Genomic DNA, 25,851 nt, shown 5'->3' with positions numbered 1-25,851 from the left:
GCATGCAGGAATGCAAATTAGTAGTTTAAAAGAAAAGGACTCAACTTTCTAAACAGAATTTAAAATTTTCAAATGCACCCGTGTTTGTGCAAAGGTAAAGAATGTAAGAATGTTAGAAGCACTCGTGACGTGTGTACAAAAATGCATTATTGTTCTCTGAGACTGGTTAATGTTTGCTACCTCCTTCATCCGACGGTCTGGTTACCTCACTGCAGCATGAAAAGCTAGGGTAAATCTCAGATATTTCTGACTTGTCATCTCCCAGACCTGTACCAAAAGTACTGCTCGAGTGAGACCGAGAACGGAGTCTCCTGTAGTGATTCGCCTTTTCTATATTGGAGGGAAAATATTCAGGTTTGTGAGTTAAGTGACTTGAAGAACAACAAACAAACACACACACACACACACACACAAAAGAAGAAGAAGAAAAACTACTTAAAAGTTTAACAAGGAAGTAAAACAGTCTCTTACTAAATAAAAAACCCAAAGCTCAACTACTACAAGCTCTAGTCACCTACAACCAAATCCCAGCGCACATTGTGTCAAACGTATAAATGTTGAACAATCATTTATACTCATTATAACTCTAGATTTTCAAGGAGAAATGGGGGATGGGAAATTGACAAGAATTAAGAAACTCCAGCAAACTAAAATATTTCTATCAAACTTAATGTCTGGTTAGACAAAATCGTTTTCAACAATCCCCAAGCATACAGCATTTGTTGCCTTTTCCTTATTTTCAGAAAGTTTAAAGGCAATTTGGCAGAGGAGGTGGATCAAACTGATTACAAAAGTATTAGAGTCCCTACTTTGCCTTGGGCTTTCAGTTTCATTAATGTCAGTAATTAAATGTGGAGTATAAATCAGGGAATAGAGTTAGACCCAAATGGGTAGGATACATCTATTTATATTGTTTAAAATAATTGCATAACTGTCACAGCTTCAGTCTGTTAAACACTATCTAAGAGCTTGAAATGTTAGATCATGCTATCACTGTACCCAAAGAGCCAAACCATTCAGGTTTTGCTTTTAATTGGAAACATGCGGTCTAAATTAAAAGTCAAATAAACCTGCGTGTCTATACACTATAAATTTTGTGTTATACAAACACTCAGAGATACATTTTAAGGGTACCTAAAAGTCTATTTTATGTTAACATGTTCATGATGCTATTTAGAAAACCTCCCCACTTGTTTTATATATGGTTCTTAACATCTACCTTTAAAATGTTGGAACAGTGTTTTCCATGAAACAAACTTCTATCTCAGCACTTTAGTGCACTCCAAAGACTGCACTTGCAAGCCTCCAAAACCCTATAAAATCACATTCACTAATGAAAAGCAGACATCAGGAATCTCTGGGCACCTTTCTAAGTGAATCTAGAGCAAACGAATCTAAAATATATTTAAAAAGCCCTTTTGCAAGTTTGCTTTCATAAATGATTAATGGTATTTTAAAGCAGCATAGTATTTGTTTCTCTGTTTGTTTTGTTTTTCAAATCCTCAGTTTTACAATTTACATCACACAGTCGGTACCACGAGCCTCTACCTCTACCGCTCGGGGTAGCTTCACTCTCAGGACAAAACCGCATAAATGGGGAGGAACTCAAAATGTAAGCAGTACCAGAAAGCATATGGAGACTTCTAGACTGAATATTGTCTTCCAGGGGATCAAGGTCGAAGATGGAGCCAGGATCTGTACGCCAAACTTTGAGGTCTTTTACCAAAAGGAAGAAATCAAAAAATCAAGAATGAATTTTAAAAAGCATCAGAGTCAAGCACAAGTCTGGAAAAAGAAGCACGTCATCAGCAAACCGGTAATGAACAAACCCGATGCACTTCAGAGGAGAACAAAGGGACAGTCACGTCCACAAGGCTTTAGCAAGAAAACTTTGTAAGCAAAGTTCACTTGCCTGGTTTATCCTTCATTGACCTGCCACCTGGAGCCCGCCACTCATCACCCAACACACCAACAACTCCTCGCATCCCCGAACCCCAACACTCGTGCTCTCCACAGGCTGAAAGAGGTAAAATGTTTGATTTACGCTCCTGAGCAAGGGCGCCTGAGTCATTCACGACTGAGAGGTTTTTGTCTGAGAAAACGAAGAACAAAAACTTCTCTCCCTAAAACAAATGGTTTAAAATGTAGGTAAGTGGCCAGCCCAACTTTTATTGGGAGCCCGTGAGTGCAAGCTTAACCCTCACAAGACACATTTATGGGAAAAGTGCAGGAACGGACAGAAGAACGATGAGGGATGGAAAGACAAGCGAGGAGCAGCCTCCTGCTCTCAGAGGACGGGAGATGTGTTCACTGCCATGCTTAGCAACCAGACCGAGCAGGCCAGTCCACTCTCCTATTTAAGTCAGAGGCAAAATCCAAATATAATAACTTCCAGGTTCACCTGCGTCTCCAACTAATGGTGCTCAGGTCCTAAAATAATCTGCACAGCGCTGTACTCACCAGCGGAGAGTGAAAAATCTAGCTACAAGTAAAAACAATTAATGAACTAGAAGTAGAGCTCTGAGGTACGTGCGGGCACCACTGTCGGTCAACAATGTAACTCACTTCCGCGTCACGCCATATTGAAGTAGGCACTATTACTATCCCGTTTCATAGAGGGGGAAATGAAGACATAGAGAGGTGGAGTTAGCCTGGCCACAGGTACGCACCTAGGAGATAGCAGAGCCTCCAGCAAAGGTAGAAGCAGCACAAATTGGCTTAGTCTGAATTGCTCAGAAAATCTCCAAATCTGCATTTCCCCGCCTGGCTCAGAAGTTTGTTTGTTGAAGGTGCTTCATTTTGTGGCTTCATAAAAAAGTCCTCAATGAAAAACAGTCTCCCCCAGTAAGAAGAAGTAAAGTGACTTCCAGTAAGGGAATAATTTAAAGACATAGATGTTGCGATTTTAAAAAATAAATAAATAATGATTTCTATCTCAAAGATAGTGAGGACTGAATTCTGAGAGCTTGAAGACTAGACAATCTCCCAGTTTCTAACAAGAACTTCACCATCACTCAGGCCCTGATCTAGGGCAGAGGACCTCGGTGTAAGCTGTGCAGACTCTCAGCATTTCTCTCCACCCTTGAGGGACAAATCGGAGTCTCTGTTCTCACCATCCCTTGTGAGATGTTAAACCAAGGCAATGAAATTAACACCATGTTACTTTCAATGAAAACATCTCAGCTCATCCATCCAAATTACGGTGATCCTTCTACAAAATCACCTTTGGAAGATGTGGATGAGCTGTCAGTAGTGTGCAAATGTGTGTGGAATCCCTCTGTGAGAAGGACTTTCAGACTCACTAAATCATTCAAGGAACTTAGTGCCCTGATCTCAGTATTGCTGCTTTACGTTAAGACAGTACCGAGTCAGATACACACTTCCTTTGCCCAGCCCACCTCTAAATGGCCTTTCACTAGTTCCAAAAAAATAAGCTCTTCCCTGTGAAGAAGAAGCTCACCTAACACTCAGATTATTGATGAGCGTGTGGAATGGTTCCCAAAAATATTACCTGAGCTTTAGGACTGGACTAGCTATGAAATTTCAGATGACAGTCATTTGGAAGTATGGGCCATTGGTGGGTACTGAAAAGTCAATAACTGTCTTTCTAGCCCTTCCTTATACTCTGGGGTGGTCCCTGCTATCTCAGCCACCATTCAAGACTACATTCCTAAGATGTCCCCAGACGGACGAAAAGAACATTGAGGAGAGAAACTTCCTTCATCTCAGATTTATGGCATTTGTAGATAGCTCCTGATTATCCCCATTCAGAGATAATATTCAAAAAAAAGAGCTACTCATATTATGAAATACTATCAGAATCTCTCTAGCACTTTTATTTGTGGTAAAGGAACCAAAATGGGATTTTTTCTGCCATTTGTGTCCCCCATGTAGATGATGTCTGCAGTACAATGCATTGATCAGGTACATAAGCGAAAGGAAAACAAAATAATTTTTCAACCATTGTTATCACTCATGTCTTGTATTTGAGCTTAAATACAAATACACTCTTAAGGCCAGAAAGTTATTAAAGACAGAGAAGGCCCAATAACAGAACGGATTGGCACTGATAACCTGGCAAGAACCACGGATCCCATTCAACATGGCACCAACAATAACACTTAGCCCATGGTTTGTGCTTAGATGGGCACCACATCAAACATTTGAGGAGTCGTCTAGTGAATAAGTAGGTTGATTCAAAAGCTAGGCCAAGGACAATCTTTTTGACTGTGAGGACCTGCCAAGGAGGACCATCAGCTTACCGACAATGATCCCAGGTCTTCTGTCCATCTCCACAATGTGAGGATGGACACCTTTGTAGGCCGCATCGCTAACCACTTGGGTGTTCTTCCTTACTCGCTCCGTCACGGGGTCATCTACAACAGGAGTAAAGCCCCTTCCCTTTGTCTTTTCAAAGTCTTCATGATACTTTACCTGAAAAAAAAAAAAAAAAAAAACAGCATGAACTCAATCTGAAATTTCCTGGTTGTTACATACCTCACAACATGTTGATACGGCAGCTGCCTCTAGATCACTCTTCACATTCACGTATCTAGAATCAACTGCATCTAGATTGTTTCCCATATATATGTATCTTTTCCAATTATTTCGAAAATAGTGTCTGAAATGTCAGCTTCCTCACATCAGGAATCAACTGCTGATATTTTCACAGTTTTCCATCATTATGGTTAGCAGCTCTTTTAAATTTATATATAAACCAGTACAGTATATCAGTGAGAAGGCTTAAAAGATACATCTATATTTTAATCCTGGTGATTTCCTAAAATGTACTAACTTAGGTACAAATTAATTTTCTATATTTCAACCTTTAACAGGTATTAAAATGACATGTTATTTCCACACAATTATCCAAGAAAACAGTATTATTTAAAATTAGATTGAGAGTCAAAAATAATGATACATATAATTTTTGTATATTATTGCAAAAATGGATATACGTACTTCAAAACATACACTTTTTTCACGTTCTGAAATTGGACCTGTAAATTTTACTATAGACCACTGAATTGTACACTTTAAATGAATAAACCTTATCGTGTATAAATTGTACTTCATGAAACTGCTTTAAAAGACATACACATTTTTATATTCTTTGCAACATGTAAACATACCAAGCTCTGTCGTAAAATTACTTGAAAAGAAGTCCAAGCAAATGTTTTTCATAAAATGCATTCATAGTAGTCATGTTAGAAATAAAAACACACCCAAAATATCACTGAGAAAAATTACTTTATTAGGACTAAAGATGTCCATTACATTTCAGTGTGATTAGAAAGTCCCCTCAAATGGATGGGCCCATCCACATTCTGCTTTGCATTCATGCGTTGTTAGTTATCCAGATTAATGGTGAGCGACGCCGTCAGTACACTGGGTGGGGCCATTCCTTAGTATGTTTTAGTCATGAGAAGAAGGAGCTGGTTGTACCCTACCATTGAAATATGATTTTGTGCTTCTTTGACATATCTCAGACCAGGTGTATCTAAAATCAGACTTGGTCTACCTTTCATCTGCTTATGGTCCTGTGTATATTTTACCTGCAAAGTAAATAGTAGAATGTACTTAACAAGAAGACAATTTTAAGAGAAAACATTACATAACTTTTCAGACTTTCCAAATGAGTGAAACACATAGAACGTATTCCCAATTCTTTCCCAAGGAAGTTGTTCAGTGAGTTATCTGTCATTCTAGGGTAACAATCTAAAATTTTACTCTCAAAATTCACCTTGAAAAGCTACAGCGAAGACAACCTAAGTCTCTCTATGAATCAAGAATGGTGTGTGGGGCGCCTGGGTGGCTCAGTGGGTTAAGCCGCTGCCTTCGGCTCAGATCATGATCTCAGGGTCCTGGGATCAAGTCCCGCATCGGGCTCTCTGCTCAGCAGGGAGCCTGCTTCCTCCTCTCTCTCTGCCTGCCTCTCTGCCTACTTGTGATCTCCCTCTGTCAAATAAATAAATAAAATCTTTAAAAAAAAAAAAAAAGAATGGTGTGTGAATGACCGATATCCACTAACAATGTAGTCAGGAAAAGTGCTTATCACACTTCCGTTAAACAGGAAAAACCCAAACCAAATGAAACCTAAATGCGTTGTCCTGTTTCTAAGATTTCCCCATTTTCCACCACAACACTCTTGAATGTGTACCAAACCCAAGCATCCCTCTATTTCCTTTTCTTTTTTTTTTTTCCCCCCACTGTAAAGGATAAGAAAAACAAGGAGTATCAAAATCAAATTTCCTTCTAAGCAGCCACAGCTTAAAGGTAATTTATGTCAAATACAGTCAGCATCTCTGGGCAGAAATGCGACTGGAGAGGCATGAACTGTAAAACCTAAATGCTGATTCCCAGGCATAAGCAAGCTCTTCCTGACACCCGGCAGGCAGAACATGGCTGTTTATGAAGCTGTTTATGCATGCCATTAGGATAGCAATGACCGAGGACTTGGGCACCCTGTGCAATTCGGAGCAAAAACCCCAATACTTACTAAGAGAAAGCATCCTGTTCAAATAAGGACTTTAATGAGTAACTGAATTCTATATTCAATGCATTGAAAGATTTTTTTTACTCTATGTCCTTACTCTGGTGTAACGAGTCATTCCTGATTTTGTTTCGCTGAGAACATTTAACAATCCGCAGCCAATGGAGTACATCTGCAGAGTGACACTCCCGTAACTTGCTCATCAAAGACGTCACCACTTTCAAAGACACTGGCTCACATAACCTGAATCACTGTTTAAATGAGTATGAGAGAGTCTGAAACTAAGCTTTGAACTAAGCTTTGAAGGTAACCATTGGTCACATCTGGAAAGAGCAATGAAGGATTGCGGGATAACGTCAAGTTTTGCAATGGAAGTCATTGGAAATAACACATGTACTTACTGAGTGTATCACAAATGTTGCTTGAAAATACTTTTTATTTTCACAAAAGAAAAAAAAAAAAAAAAAAGACAAACAGGACTGCAAGTAAATAATAACGGACGCATCCTTTGTAACAGACCAAAACGGATAAAACCACTTGCCGAACTGATATTTTCTTGGTTCTTCTTCACTCTTTCCATTTCAGGAGTTATGCTTAAAGCTGTAGCTCTTCCCAGTTGACCTTTATAATGAACCTGCCATTTCAGGGAATAAAAAATAAGGGGACTGTGAATCAATTCGAATAAATAAGCATCTCACAGTAGCTATCTTAAGGAGCTAGCCAAGAAAGGGAACTACGAAAAAAGGAGAACGCCATCTAGAGGGCTAACCATATTTAAAATGCTTGCACTTTAAATCAATCTATTTTCATTCCTCCCATAGCATGAATCCCTGGGAATGAAGTCACTCAAATATATGAGCACACCATCAGTAAAGCTGTCAGAAGCACTGTATCACAAAGGAAGAGGAGAAATGTCTTCATGGATATTCTTTAAAGGTGTTCCTACCCATACACTATTACAGTTTGTCAGTAATTAACTGCATGCGGCAGAACTTTTGAAACGATGCCTAAGTAGGGGACCGACGTCATCCATAAACAGGCCGGCGTGCTTCCCACGGCTCCATTCTTCCTTCTCAGTAACATGTTCCTCTCTGAGACTAATGGAGTTATGTCAACTGTGATTTTACATAGATCGGGAAAAGATGAGCATCTTCTCCAAAACACAGTTGTGAGAAGTGCCAAACAGTGACTTGCCTTTGTTTTATAAGTTCATAAGACTTTAGAGGTTTAAAGAAGAAAAGATTTCTTTGAACCTAATAGATTTCCAGATTTCCTCTTCCAGAGAACCCAACCTATATGTTAATGACCTGAATGACCTCGAGAAAGGATTCTCTCAGTGACCTACAGCTATGGATTACATAAACAGAGGGGGGTTAACACTCTGGAAAACAGCATGGAGGTTCCTCAAAAAGTTGGAAATACAGCTACCCTATGACCCAGCAATCATAGTACTGTTTATTTACCCTAAAGATACAAACATAGTGATCCAAAGGGGCACGTGCACCCGAATGTTTATAGCAGCAATTTCCACAATAGCCATGGAAAGAACATAGATGCTCATCAAAAGGTGAATGGATAAAGAAGATGTGGTATATATACACAATGGAATACTATGCAGCCATCAAAAGAAATGAAATCTTGCCATTTGTGACGACATGGATGGAACTAGAGGGTATTATGCTGAGTGAAATAAGTCAAGCGGAGAAAGACAACTATCATATGATCTCCCTGATATGAGGAAGTGGTGATGCAACGTGGATGGTTTGGGGGTAGGAAGGGAGGGAGACAAACCATAAGAGACTCTTAATCTCACAAAACAAACTGAGGGCTGCCAGGGGGAGGGGGGTAGGGAGAGGGTGGTGGGATTATGGACATTGGGGAGGGTATGTGCTATGGTGAGTGTTGTGAAGTGTGTGAACCTGGTGATTCATAGACCTGTAGCCCTGGGGCTAATAATACATTATATGTTTATAAAAAAATTTAAAAATTAAAAAAAAAAAAAATAGAAGGGGGTTAAGCACACGCCAGGGGTTGGTGCCTGAGTAAAAACTGACAGCTCCCATGGGGCCCGTCCCTTGTGATCTCTTCAGGCATGCACACTTTATAATGTACCCCAAGACGCTGTCCAAAAATAAAATGATAGTAGCTGGGAGTGGGCGATGGAGCCGAACAGGCTAGTGAACAAGAGCACATACTAGTAGGAAAAGCAGTGGGAAAGCTTATCTGAAGGGCCAAGATGCTAGAAGCCACTGCCGCATCCCTTTGGGGAAACACAGCAGCTGTAAGCACGCAGACAAGATGAGAGGGACACACAGTCATCGAGAGACCAAAATCGTACTGGCGGTCACTGGGAAATCTAGAGGACGGAATGCCTGTCTGTACCCACCCCACCGCAGACCCTACAACCTTTCAAGTAAACTGGCAGGCAATGGAGAGCAGAACAGCCAACTCAAGGTTATGAAAATGTTATCAACGTGATCCCTTCGACAACATGTCCATAATACGTTTGCTATCATGAGAAAGAAAGCTACTAAGGTCACACATTGCTGATGTTCTTCTGGTTTTCTTTAACTCTCTTCAACTCTGGTGGATCAGAAATGGCCGTTGCCTGTTTAGTTTCTCCTTTGTATTTCACCTGCAGAGGATAAGCGAGAGTTTCAACAGATGGTAGAATGGTCTCCCCCACACACCGCAGAGGAACAACCTCAAAATTGACCCTTTCTGTATACGCTTTCCCCCACTGTAGTTAAGCGCCCACCCTTCAGTTCCTATCTACACCTGGATCCTGATTCTTCAGATTTTTCAATAAATACTTTGCTGTTGAATACCAAAGCTCACTGCCAATTCCGTTAACTGAAAGCCATGGAAACATAAGGGAGACACAGGGATTGAGGTCATTGCAAGAGAATCACAGTGAGGTAGCCAAACGGCGGCCATTTACTCTCCTTCTGAGGCTTTCGAAAGAAGATGAAGACCCCTCGTTCCTCCCACATTCCAAGGGTATTATATGAATAAAGCAGTGTTCAGCCTGATTTTCTCCTCTACCTGGAAGAACTCACACTCAAATTTTAAAGTCTTTCAAAATTCCCTTTCGGGGAAGAAGAAGGCTATTGTTTATTTTGATAAAATTTCCATGAAAGTGTCCCCAAAATGGGGAAAATACCCAGTAGGGGGTACTTTGAAAGGGATTTCTGAATTGAGGAAGGCCTGGGTTCAAATCCCATCTCTGTCCTTCAAACTATGGGTCCCTGGCATGTCCTCTGACCTCCCCAAGACTCAGTTTTCGGCACCTACAAACCAGAGAAATAACTTGTGGCAACCTTATGGGTTCACATAAAGCAGTTCACACAGGAGCCCTGTTAGAGGTTTCTCCTGACTGTTAACCCTCACTGATTTATTAGCAACACATTACTGACTGACTAAAGTTTTTCATTTTATTTAGAGTTTTCCTGCTCTGACATGATGCCTTTGAATCCCAGTCCAGCCGGCTCTTCATTTTGCTCTATTCCAACAAGTTTCGTTTTGTTTTTTCTCAGACTGACAACAGATCTGCTTCTCTCCAGATCCTTCCCTGAAACTAGAGATTTACCTACTCAACTATGAAGTCCATGAGGACAGGAACTAGGTCTTGCCCATCTTTGTGTACAGCAGAATACAGACTGGGGGGCTTACTGAAGACTTCTTAACTAAACAAGCACGGCTAAATCACAGCAAGACAGTCCTGCACTTCCGGGATCACAGCAAAGAACCAAAAGCACATGACCATGAGAAGGAGCATCCAGTCCCGTGAAGGACTTGAGGTTTTCAGAGAGCAGCGTGAAGGAGAAAAATTCGTAACACTTGACAATAGAGAACACAGAACCACTTGCCGTACTCAGCTCCTCCTGGTTTCTCCTCACCCTCTCCATCTCCGGCGTGACGCTCACCGGTGTGGCCTTGGGGCATTGCTGTTTGTACTGGAGCTGTGGGATAAGGTCCAAGACCACAAGGAGTTAGGCAAAGAGGTGTGCACCCACCGTCCAGAACAGACTAAAAGGAATGCCCCGCGGCTACAGGGCGTTAAGTTAGTTAAAATCTTCATTAGGATTGTAAAATGAAATAGGCATTCCTAACAGACGTCTCTAACACACTCATCCCAGACTCCTAGCTCCTTCCTGTCCAAATGTTTTAAACTTCCATATTTCCACCACATTTTGGTGGTGCTTCTTTGGAATTGTCTTATGTATTGGTGGTTTGAGTTTGGCCATTATTGGTCATAAGAAATTAACCCTTCTGTGAATTCATTTCTTCATAGCACTAAAGCAACATGATCAAACCACCATTTTATATTTAACAATAAAAACTGTATATTCTGGGGCGCCTAGGTGGCTCAGTGGGTTAAAGCCTCTGCCTTTGGCTCAGGTCATGATCCCAAGGTCCTGGGATCAAGCCCTGCCTCGGGCTCTCTGCTCAGCGGGGAGCCTGCTTCCTCCTCTCTCTCTGCCTGCCTCTCTGCCTACTTGTGATCTCTGTCAAATAAATAAATAAAACCTTTATAAAAAAAAAAAGTGTATATTCTTGTCATCAGCAAGGAGGGCTGCCCCCATCCCACACGTGCACCTCTGTGACAGACTGTCACCAGGGAAACACACCCCGAACCTCAACATTTCCCTTCTCTACCAAGTGCCCACAATGGCAGGCCTGCGCTCGGACTGGCATTATGGAAATCTGCCTGACCTACTGCCTAGGACGTGCTCTTTCTTGGCTGGGAGGATCAGATCCTGACATTTGTGGTCAGTTTTCCAGCAACCCCTTGACACCCCCGGGAAATAAATGAGCATCCAGCACAAAGAAACGGAACAGCATGTCCGTCAAACGAATTTTTGACAGGCAAAAAGTAAAACTGAAGGTGAAAATCCTATTATGAGGAACTCCACAGGGATGGTCTTAATGATTTTCTGGAATTTAAATTTAGTGGAAGAGATTTTTTTTTTTTCTTGCGAGACATCACAGGACCTGCGGGCCCTGTGGATAAAAATGGACTTGAGCTGCACCCCTCTGCCGCGAACATGACAGTGAAGAGAAGCTTGATCAGCCGGGAAATAAAGGACAAAGGGTCAGGCCCCTTCTGGGGGAACTGCTTTCCTCAGGGGGCGCCTTTCTTTGTGCCAGGAGATGTGGTTGAGAATTTAGGCAGATTCTGTATCTGGGATAATGACTCGTCTCAGTTAAAGTGAGAAAAGGTCCAGTGTCAGCTCTACTGATGGCCAGGATGCAAGGAAAGATTACTCCAGGTAGAGCGCGGAGGGGGAAAATGCTGCTGACCGGCGTGACGGAGGTGGAGAAACTGCTGTAGCCACTCGGCAGTGGATGTAAGTCTGGGGACGTAAATCTGATACTGGGGACTCTTCGCGTCTTGTTTTCATTCATTCATTCATGGAGAGGCTAACGCTCTCCAGGCATGATCTCACATCATACCCTCGTGGCAGCTTCATAGATAAGGAAGTTGAGGCTGGGAGAGGTGAGGGTTTGTAAAGGGTTTACAGCGAGTAAAGGCTGGAGCTGGGATCCAGCCAGCAGACCAGGGTCCCCGTATCTCCTGCGACTCCAGTATGGTGCCAGTTTCTACCACGTGCACAGCCCTTACTGTGTGCCAGGCTGGCTCTCAAGCATGCTCACCAACATTAGTCTTTCATTAAATTAACTCACTACTATTTGCAAATAAAGTTATTTTAGATCTCTCTGACACATTGAAAACTACTACCCTTTCTTTTAGAAAAAGGGACACATTAAGACATTATAATCCCTAAGCCAAGACCTGCTCGTGGGAAGAGCACCTGTCAGTTACACGTGAACCGCACTTCGGGAAACACCAGGACTCCTGACTCACCTCCTTAGGGCTGGAATTACTTCTCTCTGCACCAGCAGGTCCCTGCCACCTGCTACCCTATGCACTCATCACACTAAACCTTCCCCTCCTTGACCGGCATGTAAAACGTGTACAGATGGGTTCTGCTTGGCCAGGAAGGCGCTTCCTCACGAAATCCACCCCAACTTTTATTAACCCTTCAAGATCTAACTCAAATGTCACACTTCCCCGGAGGGTCTTCCCCTCTCTGCGGCGAACATTGCCTTCCTCCTCTGCATTTCCACAGCACTTCGCAAAAGGAAACATTATTTATCATTAAATGAGACACCACATGTAATGTACTCCACAAGCATAGCAAACAGTCAGTCAGTCAATATTAACTATTGTGATAGCTCTGCATGCACAGTGGGTGTTTATTCCCATGTCTGTTTCTCCTAGAGGCCTGGAGAAGTCACACTCAGCTTTGAATTTCCCCAGAACAAGAACAGAGCGGGCATTCAAGTAACATGTCCTTCGATGCATAAATGCACACAGGCGGGACCATGCCAGCCCAGCCTGAAGACGGGGGAGCATCTAGCTCAATCTTTTAGCAACTGGGCCTCCTGCAACAGTGTGTATTGTGCTGGGGCTTTGCTCGTACAAGTGCACGCCCTCCCTGCCTACTGCCATTCAAAGAAATAGAAAACGGTACTCAAAGAAATATGATCACACATTGCTGATGTTCTTCTGGTTTTCTTTAGCTCTCTTTAGCTCTGGAGGATCGGAAATGGCCGTTGCCTGATGCATCTCTTCTTTGTATTTTACCTGCAGTATGTATTTAAGAAATAAGGTGGTAAATTATTAAAAACAAAACAAACAACAGAAAAAAACAATGTGGGTTTTCTTCAATGCAAGGCTTAAAAGATAGATAGGACTCCTGCATTCGTAACTATTACACAGCTGAATTTTTAAACTCTCAACAGTAATTTTCCTTTGGTGGGAACAGAAATTTTTATTTTATTTTATGGGATGATGCTTTTTTTTTTAATCCAAACGTGCCAATGAACTCATATCTATTCACCTAGCCATCACCATAGGAATTATTTCATTAAAATAAGCAAATGTTGCTTATGAAAATAAATTTTATCATTAGGCAGATACACAAAAAACCTTGGAAATCCTCCTAATGAATATAATAACTTGTAAGTTTCTAGCCAAAAAGCAGTTTCTACTCATTATCGTGTGAATTTAAATGTATCATGGATTTAAAGACAAAAGCCAAACTGCGTTTGCTACAGAGCCTTGGGAAGACTGCTTATTTAGGTGAGAGCATGCAAATATTCTGGAATAAGGAAAAAAATAAAATGGCCAGAACAAAAAAAGAGAAAGTGGAAGGTGGGGGGAAATGTACAAAAAAGCAGAGGCCAAGACCCCTGATTTGTATTGAAGGGCCTGTGTCTTCTACCCACAGAATCATGTTCTACAAATCCAGCCTATATCCTGGCACCCACTTTATTCAAAAGCTCTTCCCTCAAATCTATTTAGAGGAAGATCAACCAGACAGAAATGGTCATATCAGCACACGGTTATGCACGAGATGAGAAACAGCTCTTTGAATTTATGAAATGATTAGTAATACCATCGTATCAAGTGGTATTTTAATAAGTCTAAGATTCATGGAAGATTAGATTCAAGAAAAAGGACACACATCAATATTTATATGTAGCAAATGCAGGCAAAAATGAAGAGGCCCATGTTGAAATTTAGCAAAGACTTAAATCTACGCAAACCAGGTTTTAGAAATCACTCGGTAGGGGCGCCTGGGTGGCTCAGTGAGTTAAAGCCTCTGCCTTCGGCTCAGGTCATATCCTGGGATCAAGCCCCGCATCAGGCTCTCTGTTCAGCAGGGAGCCTGCTCCCCGCCCCCCCCCCCCCCGGCTTTCTCTCTGCCTGCCTCTTTGCCTACCTGTGATCTCTATCAAATAAATAAATAAAATCATTAAAAAAAAAAAAAAAGAAAGAAATCACTCGGTAATGTTTAAATGATTCAGGCTGAAATCCACGCTGACGGTGGCAAAGAAATGGTAACATACATGTCTATGTCCTAGGAGCCTTAGGTTTAATATGAGTAACAATGGCAATATAAGTCCAGATCCGAAAGAGTTAAATCGAGAATACACTGCGAAAGACCACCTCTAAATAAAGATTCAAAAATAGTTCTTAACAGGGAAAGCTAATAGCTAAAACGCTTGTACAGGGGAGGTGGAAAATGTCGAGATCTTTAAATGTTAGAGAATCATATCTTGGTTTGACAGATCTGGCTAATCTTGAAAGGGCAACTTTCCATTTGAATACTAAGCAGGAGTTTATGGCCCCAACCTCATAGAGATACAGAACCATGCATTTATTGTTTGCTAGGAGAGGCAGCGGAATGCTGGAACAAGAAATGATCTACCATACTCCTTTGCATAATTTTCCTCGGGTGAGAAGCTAAACGTGATTAAAGATGAACATTTGTGTTTTTCATATGACTTTAAACTAATCGAAATGGCACAGTCATCTTCCTATAGGCGATGGAATTGCATACTACAGAACATTTATAACATTGTATTTCAGGACACTGATGGGTACAATTCAAATATTATCATTTGGAAGTGAAGGAAACAAACATAGTATCCTTTTCTGCCAAACTAACTTCCCCAGCGGACCCCAGCATGGCCGGACACAAGGCTCTCACCACAGTGGATCAGAACACATTTGCACGCCCTCACCATAAGCTCCTACTCCTCACGCTTTCTTCAAGAGAAAGCTGTGTTCATTCATGCTACAGAAATTTTATTGCACTAGTATTCTGCAGATTTTTTTGAAGTGTGCTTTTAGAATCAGGTTCTTACCTTGACTTTCGTACTCTTTCTCCACAAAAACCCATGTGCACTCATCTTCTAGAATGCCACGTAACTATCCTGACAGAGATGTCTAACCCGGGCTGTTCTACTTGAATTACTTAAAGGCTCTGCCTTCAAGAGGGAAGGTGAAGAGAAAGGAGAGGGGGATTTCAGGAAAGAACCTTTAAGACTTCCTCAACAAGGAACTAAATATATGTGGTGCCTGGGTGGCTCAGTCAGTTAAGAATCCGACTCTTGATTTTGGCTCGGGTCATGATCTAAGGGTTGTGAGATCGAGCCTCATGTGGGGCTCTTCACTGGACAAGGAGCCTGCTTAAGTTTCTTTCTCTCCCTCCCTAAAATAAAATAAAATAAAATAAAATAAAAATACTTTATGGCTACCAAATGCTAAAAAATAAAAGAAGAAAAAGAAAAGAAAGAAAGAATGAATTCAATTAAATATATTACATATCCATGGGAGAATTCCTGTTGGTAAGGATAGCAAGTCTCCATTGTAAATGTCAAATACCGAATGAAAAAGTTTTCATCCATAATAGTAAGCACCTCCTCTAGCCTCGCCCTCCAAGCTCAAAGAGAGTTGGAAGGTAAGTTATTTTACAAATTATAGCAAAGGTGCATGTTTTTGCTTTGCTGAAAGCTGGAAGAAGTAGAACACAAACCGGGCCTCTGAAACCTTCTCTTAAGCCACCAAATAAATGTACTAAGGGCCTTTAATCGTTCTGTAGAGTAAAATTTCTTTCCTCCAAGTTGTGGAGAGGTACTGACATTTATCTTTCCTCTCAAAAATTTAATGCAGTTAAAATTCTGTTCAAAAGATGAAATCTAATCCTAGATTTCATTACAGGACTATTAAAGTGATCTATCTCTCGTACACTATGATAGATCAAGATGAAACACTGCTTTAGGTTCAAGGGGAACAAGGCTACAGTTTTCCTTCTGAAAGTGAGACCTTTGATATTTGATGAAATAGCATTTTAACAAAGTGAAGACTAAAAGAAAAAGCAGCCAGTTTAGCAAAGAACTAAAAACATTTATCTAGCTTATGTTTGCTTTTGGAAAGGATAATTAATGTTGTAAAGCACTTTACTGAACTAATATTCTGCTGATTTTTCTTCACTCGTTCAGTCTCTGGAGTATCTTTTACTGCTGTGCCAGCTCCTATTTCTTTCTTATAAAATATCTTTGTTATAAGAGAAGGAAAGAATAACTAGAAGCTTATTGGAATTCAGGTCCTAGATCAGGTTCTTATTAAAGGAAGACAATTTCTTAGGTTCTCAGGTAATGTGAATACAGCTTCTGTTTATGAGTAACGAGGCTATATCAATCAATTAAATAATCCATTATGAGAATAAATGTCCAATTTGGGTCTCAGCATTCCACAGCATTCCACAGGTAACCCCCGATACCTTGTGTGTGGTAATGACATGGCTGCAGATTACATGGTCTAAGAATAGAAGCTGGCAAACTTGGAGCGCCTGGGTGGCTCAGTAGGCAAAGCCTTTGCCTTCGGCTCAGGTCATGGTCTCAGGGTCCTGGGATCCAGCCCCCCATCTGGCTCTCTGCCCAGCAGGGAGCCTGCTTCCCCTCCCCCACCGCCTGCCTCTCTGCCTACTTGTGATCTCTGTCAAATAAATAAATAAAATCTTAAAAAAAAAAAAAGTTGGCAAACTAGAGTTTCCTTCTTCAAATACAAACATATATCATATGTGCCTTTGAGAAAAAGCAAAGCACATATTAGAAGAGCTTACTAAGCAGTTTCATTTAATTCAAAAATGGCAAGAAATTTTAAGCAAGTGCTATTCTCCAGACACAAAGATGCCCTCATTCTCGTCACAGAAAATAGTGGCTTCATCATCAACATCAAAAGTTTATTCAGTCTATTTCCGTCTCTTCTACTTATTCATTAACCTTCCCACATGGCTCTCCACTCCTACCAACAATCTGGGCCTTTCTAAGACAAAGCAAAGCGAAGAAAGAAAATGTTTTACCGAATAGCAGAGTAAACATCAGAAAGGCAGATGAGGACAAAACTATTGCCCCTGTTAAGATTTGGTAATTCAGTGAGCCCTAATGGGGGTTGGGAAAGTATGGCCTCAGAGATGTTTTCCCCCAAAGAAGACATCTGTAACACATGGAATCACAGGAGATAAGAGTGGAAACAGCTTTTTCGCCCTGATAATCCCTTCAAGCCACTTTTCCCTTTCTTAGTACGCTTGCTTTGAAGGCCCTAATGGTACCTGACTAGCACACCTGGAGGTTTTGAGTTTGCCAATTTATTACAAAGTAGAAATATTCCGAAAGTCCTCAGACTTCATAGAATTTGTATTTTGATGGGGCCTTTACTTAACTACTAAATGCTAAGGAGCTAGTTCTACTTATAAATATTGGCTGTATGGTCAATTTTTATAATTTTAGAATTCAGGTTTGTATATCCATCAAACATAGACTCGTCCCTTTATTAATGATTGCTGATACAACTCCTATTCCTCAAAGTAAAAAAAATAAAAGTTTAGGAGTTGGTTGTTAACTAGTAAATCCCTAAATACATTATCATGGCAAATCAGTGATCAGGAAGGAAGTGATTTTATAGGATTATTCTCATCTCCAAAGTTAAATATGTGTGGAAGATTAAGACCTCTTCCGTGAGTAAAATTTTAAATTTCAGTTAAAAAGAACTCTTGCTTGTACCACAGAAGAAAATTTGAATTTGTAATTCCAAAACAATCATGATAAATTGTACCAGATAAGAACATTTGGTACTATTAAAAGGAAACAACAGGCCCAAAATGGAGTCACTCATGTTAAGACCCATCAAGACTTATTACTTAAAGTAATTGCAGTTTCAGCTTCTCCCAAGAGTAGAATTTTAAACCAATCAGTCTGGAATTTCCTCATCAGCACTAGAGAGGTAATCTGCATGACAGACCCCCATCTTTTTCCCTAAGGGAAGGTGACCTTGTCTGAAGCAATCCTATTTTCTCTCTTGCTAATAACTTCCTTGTCCTGCTGGTTTCTGCCTATCAAAGCCGTACATTTTGTACATCTCTACTGATCATTCTCAAATCTGTTAGAGGGGACACTGCCTGATTCATGAATTATTGAATAAAACCAATCAGATCTTTAATTTAACTTGACTGAATTTTGGTTAAGAGTACTCTTGTTATTTTAACAAAGGAAAGAGAATACATTTGATAGAAAATTCAAACGCAACAATCAGACAATGAGGAAAAACGCCCTCCTTCTGGAAACAAAATTTCAAGGTGCCCACTGAGAAGCAGTAATTGTTACTCACCGCACTAATGTTTTGTTGAGTTATCTTGATTCTCTGAATTTCAGGAGTGTCTAACACAGAACTATAGTTAGAAAGCATCTTCTCTGCTTCGTCTTTATACTTTTTCTAAAAATATAAACATTTAATATGAATCTGAGACTGTGTGTGATGTACATGTATGAGAGATAGAAAATAGTGCAGCTTCCAACTCTACTATTCCACATGGCTCATATCCTCATAAATTATATCTTATGGTTCAAAGCAGTTGTTGATGGGACAGCAGAAATAAAAGGAATAAGCAAACAGTAAGCAAAGAGTCCAGAGAAACAGGCTGCCTCTTCTCAGGAAACGGTTCCCACCCTAGTCCGTCAAAAGGCTTCCAGAGGCCTTGGCCTCTGTGCCATTTCTAAGATTAGAAACTTGTGATATTGTGACTTATGGTAAGAAATACATATTTGGTTTTTGTCCCTATTTCTGGCACAGAGCTCCTAAAACTGTCAGAATTTCCTGTGATGAGAGTGGTTAAAATATCTTTAGTCATGTTAGTGAAATGATTTTTGGACTACACTTAAGGATGGGACTGGTTGCCAGGGGGAACCAAACAAGCAATTAGAGGGTTAGAACTTTCAGTCCCCAACCCACAACCTCTAGGGAGAGGAGAGGAGCTGGAGCCTGAATCAATCATCAATACCCAGAGTTGAATGTAATGAAGCTTCCATAAAACCCAAAAGGAGAGGGTTCAGAGAGCTTAAGGTTGGTGAACATGGTGAGATTTAGGGGAAATGGGGAATGAACCTAGAGAGAGCTTGGAAGCTCCATGACCCTTCCTCATGCATCTCTTCAATGCATCTCTACCAATGCATCTCTTCCATCTGGCTGTTCCTGAGTTATATCCTTTTATAAAAAACTGCTGATCTAGTAAGTTTCATCTGCTGCTCTAGCAAATGAACCCCGAGTACGGGGTCCTGGGAACCTGTGATCTACAGCTTGTTGACCAAAAAGCACAGGTGAAGAACTGAGCTTGCAATTGGCATCTGAAAAGGGGAGGGGAACCATCCTGTAGGACTGAGCCCATAACCTGTAGAACTTGGTGCCAGCTTCTAGTAGACAGTGCCAGAATTGAGTTGAATTCTCCAGTCCCCTGCTGATGTCCAGGAATTGTTTGTTGGTGTGGGGAAGCCTCCACATACATGCATTGGAATTGGTGACAAGAACCCTAAGAAACCCAGTCTTTCATGAGCAGCCCCAGTCCCTGTTCAAGGTAGTCCTATAGCTCCTACAAGTAACATGGCTTTCTATTTGCACTATTTTTCATGCTTCGGGATTTGTGCTTTGTTTCCTACTTCAGAAAAAGATACATTTGTATAATGGAAAGATACTAGTATTTCTGTAGTTGAGATTAAAATCTCAATTTTCTGTGTACTAAATGTATTACTATAGTAATACATTATAGTAATTTATAAGCTCTGGTCCAATCTGGGCCATACCTTCAATGAGTACCCATGTTTATATAGTCATAGGTATGGTTCAAAATACACATTAACTAATTAAATCAACTCTCCAAGCAGATGGTGTTACTATCCCCTCTTACAGATGGGGAAACTGAGACACTCGCTAAGAAGTGTCAGAGTCAGGATTCAACCCAGGCACTCTGGGCCCAAAGTCAGTGAAGTTAACACTTGCTTGTAGGGAAAGGTAATGATTGTTTGTGTTGAGACTCAGCACAGCATTGTTACAATATCATAAGTATTCCATTGTATCCAAAATAATGAAAATTCCTTGAAGTTAGATGTATCCTTCTGTCCCACACAAACAAAGCAACACTGTTAAGCTAAGGCAAGAATGCTGACAACTCAGGCATCGCTTCCCATGGGAAGCCCTTACCTTTGGAGGGTATATATCATGGTAGCATATATCATGGTGGGTAATACTGTATTTGTGTGATTATTTGATTATTAAACTATGAGATTAGTTCCCCAAGGGCAAAACCATGCCTAATTTTACACGTAAGTGGGTGCTCAGAAAGTATTTACTGAATGAATGAATGAATGAGATTGACATTCTTGAAACAGTAACTTTTCTCCACTGACTCCTATGACCCTTTACTTGGTTTATATATTTATTTATAATTTTAGTCACTTGATATAGTTAGAGCCAACTTTTCCTAGTTCAGGTGGCACCAGGAGACACTGAGGGCAGATGGCCATGCACTTCAGGACCATCCCACAGCTGTGACATCTGAGGAGGCCGAGAAGCAGACAATTCCTTTGACATTTGACTCTGTCGTCTGGAGATGCCCTTTAGATGTTCGGATTCTGCTTGTGCTTTAATGAGAATTCTAACAAATTTGGTCAGATTTTGTTGAAAATTCTTTTCATCATAAATCCCCTTCATCAAATGTAATTCCTTTGTCAATTTTCTATCACCATTTTAATTTTTTCATTCCCCTTTACTGTTTTTTTTTTTCCATTGGGATTCATTCTTTTCCTTGTAAATTTTATAGCGAAGACAATATTCCCTAATGAATTTTTTGCCCAGATCAGATTTTATCCATAACTTCTTCCATGAGATTTATTCTTTTGTGGTTATATCCAAATCCAGCTTTATTAGAGCTTTTTTTCAACAAGTCTTTAGAGAGGATGTGTGACAGGTCACACTTGGTAAATTAAATTTTACAAAGAAGACCATTTTTCTCTTAATTTTTAGTTAATGTTCAATTTCACCTTCCACCTTGCACCTTGTTTTATTCATTCTTCATTGGAACTGACTATTTAGGGATAATATTCATTATTACTATGAGATGGTTAATAGACAAACTCATCTGTAATCTTTTCTCTGTAGTGTGAGCTCTGGATTCAAGTGTGCACTAGAGTCAAAAACTAAAAATAAAAAGGATCACAGTGTTGTTGGACTCAAACAGGGGAGCTCAGACACTCAATAGCAGCCACTGAATTGAATTTACAGCAAATGTCCTTTCATTAGTGAGTTTAATCAAGTTTGACCAATAGCTCCTAGAATAGAGTGCAGTGACTTTGAATACAGTGCCCTCCAAAAAATACCAGTCTTAGAGACACACAAGGCACATGGGGACTGAAAATCAGAAAATGGTATTCAGAGTCTCTTTACTCCCTCCACCAACCTGGCTGTAGATTTCTGATGCTCTCTTGGCTCGTAGTATGTCCAGGATGTCCATGCTCACTTGCATTCCTTTCCCCTTAATTTCATTTTCCAGATCTTTCTTATATTCTTTCTAAACGAACAGAAAATAATCTTCAGAGCTTCGCTTCTCCTTCCAGAGCAAGGCTGATATGTATGTGTTTGAATCTCAAGGCTACACGTGTGAAAATGCCATTTATGCTTTTTCTATACACAGATCATCGTGTCTGTTGTAAACTTTGTATCTTATGGGTTCCTTACCTGGCTGGCCATTTCCGATGCTTTCTTGGCTCTCTGGATATCAGGAGTGTCTGGGCCCACTTGCATGCCCTTCCCTCTTATTTCAGTCTCCAGATCTTTCTTATAGTCTTTCTGGAGAAAATAAAACATGCAGTGAGGGCTCCACAAGAACGTGAAAAACTGTTAACAACTGTGCTGGCATCTCACATCAAGATCATGGCTTTGGACTCTTATTTCTACAAAACTAGGAAGAGTTTTAAAACTTGTGGGAGGAACATGGCTTGGAGTGACTTAGTCACAAGGGATCAGAAGGCTCCTGCCCACTAACCTGAATTAAGAAAGGAAACACAGTTAGCTAAAGAGGAAGTTTTTCTATTTCAGTACAATAAAATTGATCAGTTATTGGTTAACATATAACTCATCTGATGAGTATCAGTAGGATGTCATTGCAAAATTGTCACTTTTTGCTCTGCGGTGAATAATTATTGCTGGTTGCTTCCTTGGAATCCAACCGCTGTTACCCCCAACTCCCATTAGCTCCCTGCTTTGCCACTGGGCAACTCACAGCTCCCCCATACTAGACCATTCAGCTTGGGTGAGGCTGGCCCAAGTCAGGGGGTCCTGTTGGGCTCACATAAATTTACCATTATACCCCATCCCTTGGGGTACGGGGAATGGGGTATAATCACAATATGATTTGTGAAGTTCCATCCCTGGCCCTTCCAGAATTCTCTAGGGACGAGTAGGATTCTTCTTCCACACATGCTATCAAGAAGCTTTCCCTCTTCTTCTAGACATTGATGGAGAAAGAAGAAGCCCCAGGAACCGCTAAGAACTTCTTTGCAAACAAAAGAAAGCCTGCCTGAGAACTGAAGATAGAGACTGAAACTCAATTACATTGTCTGAGCCCCAGAGCAAGCCCAGCCTAGGGCTTTCTCTACTGTCTAGTTCTAAAAACCATAAATTATCTGCTTATTTTGAGAAGCCTGAATTGAATTATGTGTTACTTACAAAATAGTCATAATTACCCAGACACAACATGTCTCTAAGACTCGTCACATTTTAAAACAGATTATAAAAAATCAAGCAGGCTGTAGACTTAAATTGTACACTTTTCAGTGTGTATGGATTCTTCAATGAAAAATGGTATTACAAGAAAAAAAAACATTGCTGTATCTAATTACATCTCTTCTAAAACAGTTATTTGCGATCATGTTGACGTAGCCTAGATGTGACATAATCTAGATTTGCAGTTTTCCTGCAATGGCATAAATGTTGGCTTGCTTATTTGTGATATCCTTTATTTTAAAAGGTATAAACGAAGATCTCAATCTCAGAAAAATATTACATTTTTTCCTATCTTCGACTCATAACTCTGCTTATTTTCACGGACTTGGAGTCTCGGTTTCACATTTCTGAATACAATTTAAATAATAGCATTTAACCTTCAAAATCATAATATTCCATTATTACTGTGTGTATTAAAAAAAATGTCTCGTAAGCCTCTTTAAGACCCCCAAACAAAGCACCTCATTTGAAGGACAATGTATATAGAAAGTGAGGCACTAATCATAGATAGTCCCCAAGGTCCCAGGGTAGAAGTATGTCATTTAATTTTGCAATATGAATGTTCAAATCTAAAAGCATACTCAAGCACATCAATAGATTACATAGGACCTTAGTTACATCGTTTACATACTAATGTATAATAAAACACCCTAAAATCCTGAAGGTTTAAGAAAAAACATGATGGCACCTATATTCCAAGAAGACAAGCCCCAATGCACAAGAGTTTTATAGGTTCTGCCTGAGTCATGTCTGCTAATCTCCTATTGGCTAATAGAAAGTCACATGGTCAATTCCATAGGTTCTGGAAGGTTTAACTATTGGAAGTGATTCATGTAACAATATATGCCATATTAATTTCCTTGGAAAGTTAAGCCTCAAAAGTCCCAAAGTTTGGTTGAAATGGATGTGAGAACCTAGCAACTGGGCAAAATGGGACATGGCTAGGATTACATACAAATGAGACCTTTGGATTGCAAAAATAACAGCACGGCTATAATCATGATGTACATATAACTATAGGACACCTGACTCCCCTAGGCCTTTCTTTCCCCTAGCTTCTCAAGAACTAGCAGACATTCCTAAGCTACACACAGAAATTGAAAGCAGCATATTGTTGAATAAAACAAGTCTATACCGTTCAAGGAAAGACATGACATTCCAACGTTTCATGAAAAGAAAGTGTCTTAGAGGCCCTTAGATAAAAGTGTGAAATACATAATTTGTAGTCTTTCCACATTGTTCTCTCCATGGAAAGGATGCCTTCTTTTGGCTTCAACTCTCAGACTGATTTTGAAGGCTCTTCTCCAGCCTTGAATTCCTCACTCCCAAACCTCCTACTCTAAGCCAGTACATTGAACTAACACTGGATGTTTCCCCCTCCTAATAAAAAGAAGCATTTCCGAGATTTATAAGTAATAGTTTGATAGTTTCAAGTAGCTAGTTACTTGGAATCCCAAGGAGGCCACCATTAAAAAGTACCCTTACATCTAAGGAATGAATAACTAGAAAGAACTACTGGGCAAAGACCAGGGAAAGAACTTTCCAGAAGAAAACAGCACTGTGCAGAGACTGCAAGTCTGTGAGGCTGGAGCACAATCATAATGGGCAAGGGAAGAGGGGAATAAGATAAGAATGGCAGAAGAGAGGCTCTGAATGCAGCAGCAAGGAGTGGGGCATTTACACTGGACATAACTGGAAACCATTGGAGAGTTCTAAGTAGTGAGACTAACATAATTTAACGTAATTTTCCAAGGATGCTTCTGACTGTTGGGTAAAGAATGGCTATGAAGAGGACAAAAATGGAAGCAGAATTCTAGTTAGAAGCCATTGCAGGGATCTAGGTGACAAACATGGTAGCTTGGACTAGGGTGGAGAGAAGTAGATGGATTTAGAAATCATTTTGGGGGCAGTCAATAAAAGTTGCTGATGAGAAGAATCCAAGCGACTTTGGCGATCTCACTGATGACATTTGCTAAGAAGGGAGTGGAAAAGGAAAGCAGATCCGGGGGAAAATTAAGCCCTCTGGTTTTATTGTGTTAATATTGAGATCCTGTTACTACATTTTACATGTCATTTACATGCGGTGATGCCAATGAGACATCAAAAGGTAAATGGTTACATATTCACATCTAAGTTATGAAACAATTTTGCTATAAGAATGAGGTAGAACTATATGAAGTAATATGGAAAAAGGTCTATAATATTAAGTCAGAAAACCAAGTACGGGAAAAAAAAATACATGGTATTTAAGGACTTTTTAAGTCTACGTGTACATAAGTGTTATGTTTATCTATATACACATAAAAATAGATCCAGAAGGCTCTACAACAAATCTGCAACAATGGCTATATTTCAGGAGAATGGAAGGAGGGGTCAAGTCAAAGGTGGTTTTCAAGGGCCTGTTCAGTATGCATCCCCCCCAACTCTTGTCACTATGGCCATCTCCAGATCCTTTTTCCAAACCAGTTATGACCCTTCCATTCCCCTGGCCAGACCCTAACCCTGGGAATGTAAGCAGATCCCAAAGCAGCAGCAGACTAGAGGGCATTTAATCAGCTCCCTCACACCCTCCAGATTTCCTGCGGGGAGTCAGTCCTGAGCCAGCTCTTCCTAACTGCAAACACATTACATTACAGCTCTCAGAGTAGCCCCACTGAAACACCCCCCAACCAGCCTTGAGGTAAGTGGGCAGCACTCCTTAGCCTTCTCCCCAAAATTCTCTTTACAAATGTTTCTCACAAAATCAGCTCTTCCCAAATACCCTCTACTCCAGTGACGCTCGTACATTCTCGAAATTTCTGGAGGAGTTCCAGAGGTATGGAACTGGTTCTGGGATACTGCCTTCAAAAAACTACGCATTTATGGTCTGACTCCTACAACATTGTTATCT

The 25,851-nt window shown here is 40.4% G+C and overlaps 1 protein-coding gene across 8 annotated transcripts in view; it reads right to left on the bottom strand.

Moving 5' to 3' along the window:
* The window catches only part of NEBL (nebulette), a 362,713-nt gene that overhangs the window by 28,166 nt on the left and 308,696 nt on the right, over positions 1 to 25,851 (bottom strand). For 3 of the 8 annotated variants that reach the window (XM_059404209.1, XM_059404211.1, XM_059404208.1), the window contains exons 14-21: positions 21,915 to 22,025; positions 21,637 to 21,747; positions 18,519 to 18,623; positions 13,053 to 13,145; positions 10,363 to 10,455; positions 9,036 to 9,128; positions 7,035 to 7,127; positions 5,234 to 5,555 (exon numbers count right to left, since the gene is read on the bottom strand). In XM_059404209.1, coding sequence (XP_059260192.1) covers positions 5,406 to 5,555; positions 7,035 to 7,127; positions 9,036 to 9,128; positions 10,363 to 10,455; positions 13,053 to 13,145; positions 18,519 to 18,623; positions 21,637 to 21,747; positions 21,915 to 22,025 — 849 coding nt within the window. In that variant the 3' untranslated portion in view covers positions 5,234 to 5,405. Of the gene's footprint in view, positions 1 to 4,262; positions 4,435 to 5,233; positions 5,556 to 6,894; positions 7,128 to 9,035; positions 9,129 to 10,362; positions 10,456 to 13,052; positions 13,146 to 18,518; positions 18,624 to 21,636; positions 21,748 to 21,914; positions 22,026 to 25,851 lie in introns of those variants that run through there. The other 5 variants (XM_059404213.1, XM_059404214.1, XM_059404215.1 and 2 more) reach the window with 4 other exon arrangements.

The sequence above is a fragment of the Mustela nigripes genome, chromosome 6 (assembly GCF_022355385.1).
Source record: "Mustela nigripes isolate SB6536 chromosome 6, MUSNIG.SB6536, whole genome shotgun sequence".
Classification (NCBI taxonomy): domain Eukaryota; kingdom Metazoa; phylum Chordata; class Mammalia; order Carnivora; family Mustelidae; genus Mustela; species Mustela nigripes.
The sequence above is the reverse complement of the archived record's forward strand: the minus strand, read 5'-3'. Positions and strand labels throughout refer to the sequence as shown.